The 12045-nt window shown below is 37.9% G+C and overlaps 1 protein-coding gene across 1 annotated transcript in view; it reads right to left on the bottom strand.

The window, feature by feature from the left end:
• Positions 1 to 2434: 2434 nt before the first annotated feature.
• Positions 2435 to 12045, bottom strand: part of LOC149266413 (UPF0235 protein At5g63440) — a 94243-nt gene continuing 84632 nt past the window's right edge. Inside the window, exons 5-7 of the mRNA XM_089430529.1 lie at positions 3173 to 3261; positions 2978 to 3046; positions 2435 to 2761 (exon numbers count right to left, since the gene is read on the bottom strand). Coding sequence (XP_089286655.1) covers positions 2702 to 2761; positions 2978 to 3046; positions 3173 to 3261 — 218 coding nt within the window. The 3' untranslated portion in view covers positions 2435 to 2701. The remainder of the gene's footprint in view (positions 2762 to 2977; positions 3047 to 3172; positions 3262 to 12045) is intronic.

Below are 12045 nucleotides of genomic sequence, written 5' to 3'. Positions count from 1 at the left end.
TTGAATCAATTAAGACAGTGGGATTGTGAGATACCTCAAGCCCTAGCTTCAAGATCAAATTTTTCCCTTGGTTTCCTTAGGCCTAAAGACCTCATTGGGATCCTCACTTTGCCTTGTGTTGAAAATTCATTCTTTGGTCCCTTTCTCTCTCTGGATTAGGTCAAGCATATCATTGGTTGCCAAACTACCCGCCCCCCACCCCCTCCCTTGACCTAACCCCGGGTCCATTTGTCCTATGTGGTCCCATACTTCATTGAAGACAATTCTTCAAGGATCACTTGGAATCCAAGCCTTCACAAGAATTTTAGGGTTTGAGGGCCTCCGTCATAAGATACATACCCTAAACTCAAACCTTGAAATTCTCCTTGAGCCCTTCCTTGAGAACCTTTAACCTTGCCTTCCAAAGCAAGCAAGCTATTCATTTGAGCCTCTCTTGTGAATAGGCCCCTTAGGATCACCCCTCACCCTACCATTGGTCTATTTATTTCGTGATCCTTATTATATCGGGTCTCCTCCCATCGGTGAAAATCCATAAAGAGTAGGGAGCCATAGTCGAGGTGACAGTGGGCTATTGCTCGATTGTTTCCCTTAATCTGGTAGTAGCCCTTCAAAGATCCCTTTTTAGGACCCCTACTAGCTTGAGTGGTAACACTCCCTAAAGTCACATTTAAAACATAAACTGGGTTTATTTAAAAGCACCTAATACATGTACCACCTCATAGAGTGGCTTTACTTCATGACATTAAGATAACTCATAATGTCTCTTGACAAAAAGGTCATTAAACTATTTTCCTAGGAAAAAGGGCCAATGCCCTAGGAAACACTTCCTTGGTACCATTTTTCTAAACACTTATCATCCGGAATGATACGCACATGCCTAGACAAGACAAATGAAAATTAATGAAATTGTGAGCAGATGGGCCATAATGATCAAAGTTCATATATGGTTGGGGAGACCTCCCAAGCTACAGTGAGATTGTGTTATTGACAAGCATTGAATATTTTATCCCAAAGACTCCCCAACTCAAGATCTACAAAACAATCTTCCCAATTGGAATCTTCATCACGATAACAATCATAGCATTTGATTCAATCCTAACAAACTACCAACCTAAGGAATCCTTATTCCACGACCTATGGTTAAACCATAAATACGGGTTGCTTAGTGTAAGGAGATAAAGGTTTCAAACCTTATGGACTTGCCCACCCATCTCTAATGTGGTGTTAAGCAATAAATAAATACTAATTCTACACCACCAAACTAGGTCTTCCTTACTTGGAGCACATTTATTTGAAAATATGATCAAGCGATCATTTTAAATATCTTGAATTTTCATATAAAACATGCATTCTTTGAAATACAAGCAAGTTGCATGACCTTCACTCCCGTACTTCTCCAATCTAACAAGTGACTCTTACACCTCAGCACAAGAAAGAAACAATAGCATTGAACATTTTGGCCCTTACCAATAAATAAGGTTAATCCCTAGCACATATCTTTGAGATTACAATCTGTACATGCTTAGTGAAATATTTTGCAGTTATCCGTTGCAGAGTATATAGGGCATTCCACCAAAAGAAGAATTTTTTTATTGCCCGACATCCACCATAAAAGAAAGTGTTCAGACTCCTCGACTTGCACCAAAAACACTTGCACTCCTTGAAAGTGGAAGTCCAAACAAGGATATCATAAAATGCCATTTTTCATAAATGTGGTAGACTGTGGTGTCACACCTAAGACCTCATAAAGACACACACTTCTCTGGATCTCACCATTCCAACCTGGCACCATCAAATAATGCCACTTTAAAGTTAGCCTCAATTTCAATGGTCCAGCAATTGTGTGATTTATGGATTAAGCCTCAAGGAGACAGCATTAGCAAACAGAAGTTAGCAAAAATCCAAAGTCACATGACTCAAACTCAGAAACGACTCGGTAAACCTACAGTCGATAGTCAGCTCAGCGGATCAGCACAACTCGGCACAAAAGTCCAATAACTGGGCTTATTAAAATATCAGAGTGCAACGACACAGCAAACCCAAAGTTAATAATCAGCTTGCAGATCAGCAAAACTAGGCACAAAACTCTAATGAGTCGGCTTTATCAAAATATAAGGAAACTTGCAGTTTCAAAAAAATAAAAAATAAAAACAGGAAACATGAACTCAGCAAAATTTGGCAAAAATACTGACCACAGCCAAGTACTCCTAAAGCTATAGACAGTTATATGTACATGAATATAACCATCCAAACTATAGAATTTAGAAAAGCTTATAATCACCACAAATTGTCGCAATTGTTATTACAATAATGACTCATGAAACTTTGAAAGCATAGCCCCACCATGTACCTAGCAGTTAAATTACATGTGAATCCGTGAACAATTATTTCGTAATCGAATCAGGGTAAACAATACTTATAGGCACAATAGAAGTTACACATGCAAAGCCAGTAACAAGTAATTCCTGGCATACATTATTCATGTAGAACTGGAGTTAACTGAGCAAGCATTTTTTGCAAATAGAACAGCAATAAAAAACTAAACTAAACAAACAAATAGAGCACATCAAGATTAATATCATGTCCATATATATGCTACACTGATCAAGGAAAAAATTATTTTCAAACAAATAAGATGCCATATGCAAAACACAACAAAAAGCCAGATGTGTATGTAAAATCAAAATGAAAAACAAATAACTTATGGCTGCACTGCGAGTAAAAGCTTTTCGTAGACATCCCGAGCAGACAAGTCTTCCACCTGATTGAGAAATAACATGATCCCACCATATCACATGATAGGAAAGAGAAGGTCTTTTGTTAGAGCTGAATCCAGAATGCATATATACAGAGCTTTTGGCATGTAAAACAGAGACAGCATAAGAAACTAAAGAAAATTATCAAAATGTGACACGAACAACATCAAACCACAGGATGTAAGAGATAAATCCATAAAAACTGTCAGAATGAAACTCACCACCAGTAGCTTTGACTTATTATTCCATCCCCTCTGTAAGGTCATCTGTGTTAATCTTAAACCCAAAACCTGTACGAGGAAGTCACAAAAACATTGAGTCAAGGATTTAGGAATCCACAATTGTTGACATCAGTTACCTCTTAGAACATAGCATTAGCAAAGCTACCAAATAAAGAGACTTAAAAAAATGCATACTTTGCCCATATATTCTAGCAGCTCATTGTTTGCTTCCCCACGAGCTGCAGGAGCTGCCACTGTTACTCGAACATCATCTGCATTGACTCCTGTTGAAATCCATTGTTAACAATATAAACAACCTTTCACAGAGTATCATGTTCTATATCCTATAATAAATATTGCATAATACTACATGTATCACTGAAACAGCATTAGAGAATATTTGAGGTCTAAAATGGGCCTTATGAGGAAAATAATAAAATAAGAGACGAATTTTCAAAGAAAGAAAACTAAATTTTTTAATCATAGCTTCGATTTATTTACTTATAGGTTTACTCAAATTTCAAGTGTAGGAACTTGAAATTTAAGTAAATCTGTGAGTAGATAAGTCAAAAATACGATTAAAAAAGTTGTTTTTTTCCCTCCAAAAATATTTACCCATATGGTTGACATCATCATCCTACTGGTTCTTTTAAAATTGATTTTGACAGTACATTTTTCATCTTGAGGATCATTTTCTACCTCAAAACTCCTCTAGTGGTTGCCCCTCAGATAGGGTCAAGTCCAGAAACATAACGTGCTCAAATTTTAGTAGTACATAATTCATTGCAATAATGGGATATAAATTTCGACTTGATATTGAAGTTCAAAGGTGTGGCAAATTACTCATCTGAAAATTAAAATATCTCTGGCAACAACGAAAAATAGATGCATATGTACTACAAGATCATCAACAAGAACAAGAAAATCAAGACTATCTAAAATAAATAAATATTATTTCTAACACCCATGGGAGTAGGATCTGGCAGCAAGCACCAACGTGATCAGGCTAGTTTTAATACAGAGACACGGGTTCAAACCCCCTGAGTGGTTGTGGATGATGCCAGGTGCAAGTCTTGGGTGACTTTAATGGCATAGATATGCCCCTCATAACTCAGCAACTTAACCAAAGAGACTCTACAAGACATTTCTAAAAAATCTGACTTACAAATTTGATCAATTCTTCAAGATTCAATGACAAACCAAAACCATAAGATTTTCTACTATCTAGACATTTTTTTCCTTGGCAAATTTGCTTGTGCCTCATTGGTTTACTACTAAATGTGGCAAAGAACTCCTATATTCTCTCTGCCCCTCCACTCTATTTTTTGTTTTTGGAAATGCATCATATATCACATTAAATATCAATTTTCATGCAAATACAAGTTAAATTTATATATGATATAGGACACGTTACCCCTCCTTTCTCCAAGATGGTCCTCAACCGGCAGCCAACAGCCCCTTGCAGCCACCAACTAGCTCGTTGTGCCATTTCTCCACCACCTAAGCCAGCCATGTGGTCCCTCACCCATCTATCATGATCTTATGTTTGAAGGTGGGCCTCTCGAACCTAAAGGTATGCCTTGTCATTTGGTAGTTGAGTATTATAGTTTGCTTATCATGGAAACTTTTGGGCATAGACTAATGGGGGGATTCGGCGGAAAGAGTGGGTTAGGTCTGTGCTCTTGTCCCCTAGACTTCTTTTGGATGCTAACCTTGGACCTTAGTTCCGTGGGATCTCTTTTACTGACCCTTGGGCTTTAGGGATGGTATTACAAGGGAAACCCCAATTTTGGTTGCATGGCCCTGCTCCCTCATCCATATATATTACTCCCCTTCCACTCATTATAACCCCATTCATCATTTCTCCCACCTAGGTCCACATTCCTCCACTGCGTCCACATAGGATTAGCTTTCCCCTTTCCCTTGCCCACACCTTGGGTCGTGTTGGAAAATGTAACTAGGTTCGATCTTCATTTAATGTATTTGAGTCATCATGTAATGTACTTGTCAAAAAAATAAAGAAAAGAATTTTTATTACTATTATTGTGACTTTTTAAAGCATGGGTTTCATGCTTGGGTCACTATGTTTTAGGTCAAGGTCCCCATTGAGGACTTCTAGAATTTATTGAGAGTCAATAGAGTCATTGTACTTTTAAAGAAACCCTTCTTGGGCTTTTGAATCATGTAAAAAGGTTAAGTATTGAGTCAAATATAATTTATGTATCCTCTACATCAACTCGGCCTAGAAGAGATCAAGTCAGCCTAAGGACCCTATTTGACCTCACATGGAGCCTATAAATACAGGCAAGTCGAAGTCATTTGGAGCATCCTCTCTCACAAGAAGTTTGATATCTCTAATAGCTGGAGCATCCTGTCATCTTGTACCATCCATGTCATCACTACCCTACTCTGCTCTGCTAAACCATGAAGTAATAATGAAGAAGAAGTGATCGAAAGTTAGTCATAAGATCATACCACTCTCCACTAACTAAAGTCAGTCCTTGATCCCAGATCAAGTTGTTGAACACCATGCATCCTAGTCATAGGGAGTGTGGAAGTACACGATGCGTCCATCGGTAGTGCTATGGTCCCTAACCATCTTTTCCCAACTCATTGGCCAGATGAGAAGTACTTCCCATGAGTCTCAGATTCTATGGGTAGGATGTGTAACGGGGCATCAGCTGGAAAAGGTGAACCACTCATCCTGCTCATATTGCATAGGAGAAGGTGAACCACTCATCCTATGCATATGTCAACCGTAGGGGAAGGTGAACCACTCACTCTACATGCATGTGTCCGGGTAGGGGAAGGTGAACCACTCACCCTACACACATGTCAATCATAATGGGGTATCACAGGGGAAGGTGAACCACTCACCCTTTGGTCGCTCATAGCTCCAAGAAGTACCCCAAGCCCCCAGGAGCTCCCAGAGCTCTGTGTCCAACTCATAAGAGGGTCGTTCCACGACTACAAGTCTCTCTTGAAAGGTTAAGAATTTGACCTTCCCCAAAGGCTTCGTGAGAATCTCTGCAACCTGCTCATCTATTCTAATGTGTTGGAGCCTTATTGCTCCCCATTGTACCAAAAATTCTAAAATGAGAAACATCAGGTTTCTTACCAGTGAATACTTCATAGGGTGTCCTGAAGTCCAAAGCTTGATGTGGGAATCTGTTTTGGACATACACAGTGGTGTTGGCAGCTTCTCCCCATAAGAACTTCGAAAGACCTTGATCATGTAGCATAACACGGGTGGCTTCTATAATAGTATGCATTAGGGGATTTTTGAGGTCTAGAATGGGCCTCCTAAAGAAATTATAAAATAATTGTGGAAATAATAAAATAAGATTAGATGACATCATCAAATTTTAAAGGGAAAAAAGAAAATTATTTTTTCAACTCGTATTTTCAACTTATCTCCCTATGGGTTTACTCAAATTTTGAGTGTAAACACTCATTGGATGCATAATTTGATTCCTCATATAAGGAGTACCCATATTGCATACTTTCGATGAACCCTAGCATAAGAAAAATGAGAAATACATGAAAAACGTGATTGCAATCACGCTTTTTCATGTATTTCTCATTTTTCGTGTAGCAGGGTCCATCGAAAGTATGCAACATGGGTACTCTTTGGATGAGGAATTAAATTTTGCATCCAACGAGTATTCTTGCTCAAAATTTGAGTAAAACTTTAGGGAGATAAGTTGAAAATACGAGTTAAAAACTAGTTTTATTATTTTATTATCTTTTATATTTTTACTTTTTTACTCCAAAAATGGTTGACGTCATCATCTTGAATCCTATTGGTTCTTATAAAGTTTATTTGGTTGTACATTTTTCTTAGGAGGCCCATTTTAGACCTCAAAATTCCCATAATGGATTCTTCCTTTCGGCAACACCATTTTTTTCAGGAGTATATGCAGTAGTGGTCTCCCTCTTAATGCCAGCTTCTCTACAATAGTCTTTAAATTCATTTGACTCATATTCGGTCCCATTATCGGTCCTCAATATTTTGATCTTCTTCCCTATTTGATTCTCGACCAAGGCTTTGAAAGAACGGAACCATTTGAATACTTCATCCTTCTTTAAGAAATAGATCCATGTGTTGCGAGAGAAGTCATCCACAAAAATAAAATAGTACAAATATTCACCCAAAGATGTCACAAGCAACATACTTGATAGATCATAATGGACCAATTGAAGAATATCAGAGGTTTGAGTTTCACTAGAGGGGAATAATCCCCTTGTATGTTTTTCAGCTTCACATCCCTGACAAACACCTTCATGATTTAAGTTAAATTCGGGCATACCTGTACCCATCTTTTTGTTGGAAAATCAGAAAGGCAGTAAATATTTTCTTGACCTTGATAATTACTTGTGATGTTTCTTATCATTAAGATTCTTCATATCTTCTTTCTTTAGTTCATCAAGTAATTACCATGAGCAGCAGCACATAAAACAATGGACACAAGATGTAGGCACATGCCAAGGCAAAACCCCCCTCGAGGGGAAAACCCAGTCAAAGTAATTCTTCCTTTCAATAGTATTCTTTGAGACTCTTCACCCTAGACCAAGACCAGACCTTCCCTCCACACCAAGTCAACCTCCAGAAGATTGACCTCTTTCCAGCAACTTCGACTATGCAGCAACATGCAGCAGCTAACAGCTTCCGACAGCAATCCAACTTGGAAGACTTCATTCTCCCAATCCAGAGCACGAAACAGAGAGAGACCACCACCAAAATTTTGATTTTCCTTGACTCCTTAGACTCCCCCAAACTCGCATTCACTTCGGCTTCCCAGCAACAGACTTTCCCAGCTTCCTACTTCGCACTTCTGCCCAGTAGAGAGAGAATGAGAAGTGATGCTCCAAATGAATTCGAAGTCCTTCCTTTTATAGGCTTCTTGTGGGGTCGAATGGGTCCTTAGGCCGACTTGATCTTCTCTTAGGCCGACATGGTGTGGAGGTTACATAATTCATATTTGACTCAATACTTAACCTTTTTACATGATTCAAAAGCCCAAGAAGGGTCTCTTTAAATGTACAATAATTCTATAGACTCAGAATAAATCCTAGAAGTCCTCAATGGGGACTTTGACCTAAAACATGGTGACCCAAGCATGAAACCCATGCTTTAATAAGTCACAACAATAATAATAAAATTATTTTCTTTATTCTTTTGATAAGTACATTACATAATGACTCAAGTACATTATTGAAGACCGAACATAGTTACTTTGTCCAACACTCCCTCTTAACTAGGGAGGTATTCATAATGTACATATACAATGGAATATCTCAAAATATATGAACCATGAAGAACTTTAGGCACCGCAATGTTATGGACTAGATTCTTGACCAGGGCAATCTATCCAACCAGTCAATCGATTTAGGCACCGCAATGCCATGGACTAGATTCCTGACCAAGGCAATCTATCCAACCAATCACTCAATAGTTTAGGCACCGCAATGCCATGGACTAGATTCCTGCCAGGGAAATCTATCCAAGTGGGACTAAGATGGACTCAAGCTTTCAACCCCTCTAGGTACCATCAATCTTACTTGCTAACCATCAACCCAAAAATCCAGGTGTGTATCCAAAACAGAGCTCAATGATCAACACCACCTTTCCAACTTCTAGACATCAACACAATGTGTTGGCCAAATGTCCTCTGAGGCAATGCTTCACTCACAAAGCCTCAACACCCCTTGATCCAGCAGATCAAGAATGACCAATCTCTCCCAATCAAACTGATTGGTAATCAACATGCTTTCCTTCGAGAGATTCACCTGTACAAACACAACCCCAATCAATAATATACTTTTGCATGTACATAACCAAATACAAACCTTCGGGGTCTTCCAAGCAATAGATGTTGCTTCTCAACTTTCCATAGTAGGACTATCAACCGAATCTTTGACAGAAGATTCCTCAATCATACATTTTTCTTCCTACTTCATATGCAGCAACATATTCTTCAGTCAGATCCTGCTTTCCTTCTTTCAGCAGCACTTCAAAATGCATTCTCCAATTTCCTTTTCCTGTTCATGGCCTTCACTCAGACTTACGGCTGTTAGTCCTGGTCTAGTGCATGACACATGAAGCAGAGAACCATATCTGACACTCCCTCTCAACCAGGAAGCACCTCTTTATCTGGACTCCCTCTTAATCTTAGGGAGATCTCTTCTATTCATGCTTCCTCCGGGAGATCAGCTTCTTCTTTTTCGACATAGAAGAATCTTTTCGTGGATTCCAACCATTTCATCAAAGTTATCATCAACCTCATCATGCGAGCATCTTCACCAAGTTGAAGATTGTGTACCAGCACAGCTTGTTGTCACATCGAGCATCTTCACCAAGTTGAAGATTGTGTACCTGCACAACTTTCTTGTCACATCGAGCATCTTCACCAAGTTGAAGATTGTGTACCTGCACAACTTAGATAGCAAGTACAACCAAAACTATAGAAGCATGATGTTAGCCATATCAAAAACACGGAAGCATTTCAACTTTATTCATATCAGATACCTAGACTTAATTATAAACAAGAGACATATACTCTTCAACATCTTGCTAGGGACTTTGTCATACACCCTAGACTACTTCATAACAACACTCATTCCATCTAGGGTTTCAATATGTCTTCCAAAGGTATGACATACCTTACTACAACATATAGAAAACCCTAGAAACCATTCACACAAATATGGATCTACAAATCATCTAACAACCTTCCAAAATACATGTGTTAGACTTCTCACTAGGGATTCATACAAATCCTAGATTTCATACAAAAAAATCAATCAAAGTCAATCACAGCTTAGTCATTAACCTGACTAGCTTCCACTAGGGTTAGTTCCAAACCCCTAGATTTTCAATCAACCATCAATCAGTCACTAACATGACCAACTACTACTAAGGTTAGTTGCAAACCCTAGATTTCTGAGCAATCATCATACTCAACCAAAAATTCAAATTTCAACAATTTCTTCACAAATCTCAAATTATCATATAGTCAACATTCATCAGAGATTTCTACTTCGACTAAGGTTCAACTCCAAAACCCTAGAATTCCATTTTCACAAATTCAACAATCTTATACAAATCTCAAATCATCATATTCCAAAGATTTTACTTTGACTAAGATTTAATTCCAAAACCTTAGATTTCCAATCTCAACAATCATTACATGCATAAATCTCAGATTGTTATATTTCACACTAGACAATGTCACTACTAGGGTTTAACTGCCAAACCCTAGATTTTCATTTTTCAACAATCATCTAATAGATTTCAGATTGTTATATCACACATACTAAACAACTTTTAACTTCACTAGGGTTTAGCTATAACACCCTAGATTTCCAAACATCAACATCCTAGAATCTCAGACAAGGACTTCATTAAATCCTAAGACTCATGACCATCAATGACTAGGTCAACACACATATCTAGGAATTCATAACCATACATAAGCATATCATATGTCCAATAACATTAATACATCTGACCTAGACCAAGCTAGGGATTCAACCAAAAGGACATATCTCTATATGCCTAGATTTCATCACCATTCAAATACATTTCATATCATGAGATAGTCAAACCCAACTTCACAAATATCAATAAGAGTTAGACACACAAACATATTGATTATACTAGGGTTTGATCAGACAACACACACATACCAAGTAAATCAATTCTAAGACAATATAAGGGTCTTGCTCACACATTCCACCAAACCCTAATGAGCTAGGGTTCCAATGTAGAACACACATTCCACCAAACCCCAATGAGCTAGGGTTCCAATGTGGAAACATAGCAAACCCTATATTACCAAAACTTCAAAGGTTCCGGGATTTTAGATCTTATCATTCCATCCTAACAAGTTAGGATTTCCCGATCATACCAAAATCCCAAATATGAAATCATCAATAAAGACTTCAACTAGCATTTCACAATATCCCTAATTAGTTTAGGGTTTCAGACATTCACAACAGCATACCCTTCGGTTAGGGTTTTCTAGAACCTGTCTAGGGTTTTACCAAATCATATAAGAGTGGGGTGGGTAGATTTATCAAGAGATGAATCACCCAAACAAGAATCACTAGGATTCAATACTGCTAGTCATAACAAGGTTAGTAATAGATCATCAAATGAATAATCCTTTCAATCAATGAATTCAAAGCATACATTTGTTTCTTGACTAACCTTGTCTTGAGAGATCCTTCTTCTTGCAGATGTTTTCCCTAATCAAGACAATAGAGAGAGAAAGGTGATTATTATTCAATATAATCAAAATTGAATGAGTACATGAACCCAAAACTGAAAAGACATGAAATACTTATCTTTGAGAGTAGTTGGGAGCTCCCTGCAAAGCTTGAGGGAAACCTACAAATTCTAAAACATATAAGACAATATATGTAAAGCTATAAGCAAAGGACTTAGTGGTGTAAGTCCCTAATGTCGAGCTCTTCGGGCTTGACTTTCTTCAGCAAAGTTCGCTTGATCTCTTCTTCTCTTCTTATTCTTTGGATTCTCGGGATAATCACTTTTGTAGTGACCCTTCTATTGATAACACTCTATCTTAGACATGTCAACTTTCTTCCTCAGTCCCGTCGATCTCTTGAGCATGATCAAGGTTAGCTATGAATGGGTCAATATTGTCTTTTATCCCTTCTACCATCAGAGTCATAGCCACCAATTCTAAATTCCTAAATTTCACTTTGACGACATCACTGGCTTCTTCTGTAGGTTTCTTTACATTTCCTTTTACCAAATCCAACACCTTGTTCTTCTCGAGGATTAGGTCAATCCTCTTCTTCCAGGATATGAAGTTAGATGCTCTTTCAAACTTGCTCTCACCCTTGATAGAGTTAGACATCTTCCTTGAATATGAAAGACTCCTTTCCTGAGATAGTGCCTATGAATGGATTTGCCTTTTTCTTCTTTCTTCACCAAAGCTCTGATAAAGGCAGTAAAGATTTTCTTGACCTTGTAATTACTTGTGATGTTTCTTATTATTACGACTCTATATATCTTCTTTCTTTAGTTCATCAAGTAATTA

This window comes from Pinus tabuliformis, chromosome 6 (genome assembly GCF_031772625.1).
Source record: "Pinus tabuliformis cultivar Carrire ecotype Pingquan chromosome 6, CPIR1, whole genome shotgun sequence".
Classification (NCBI taxonomy): Eukaryota; Viridiplantae; Streptophyta; class Pinopsida; order Pinales; family Pinaceae; genus Pinus; species Pinus tabuliformis.
This window is presented reverse-complemented; position numbering and strand designations above follow the sequence as displayed.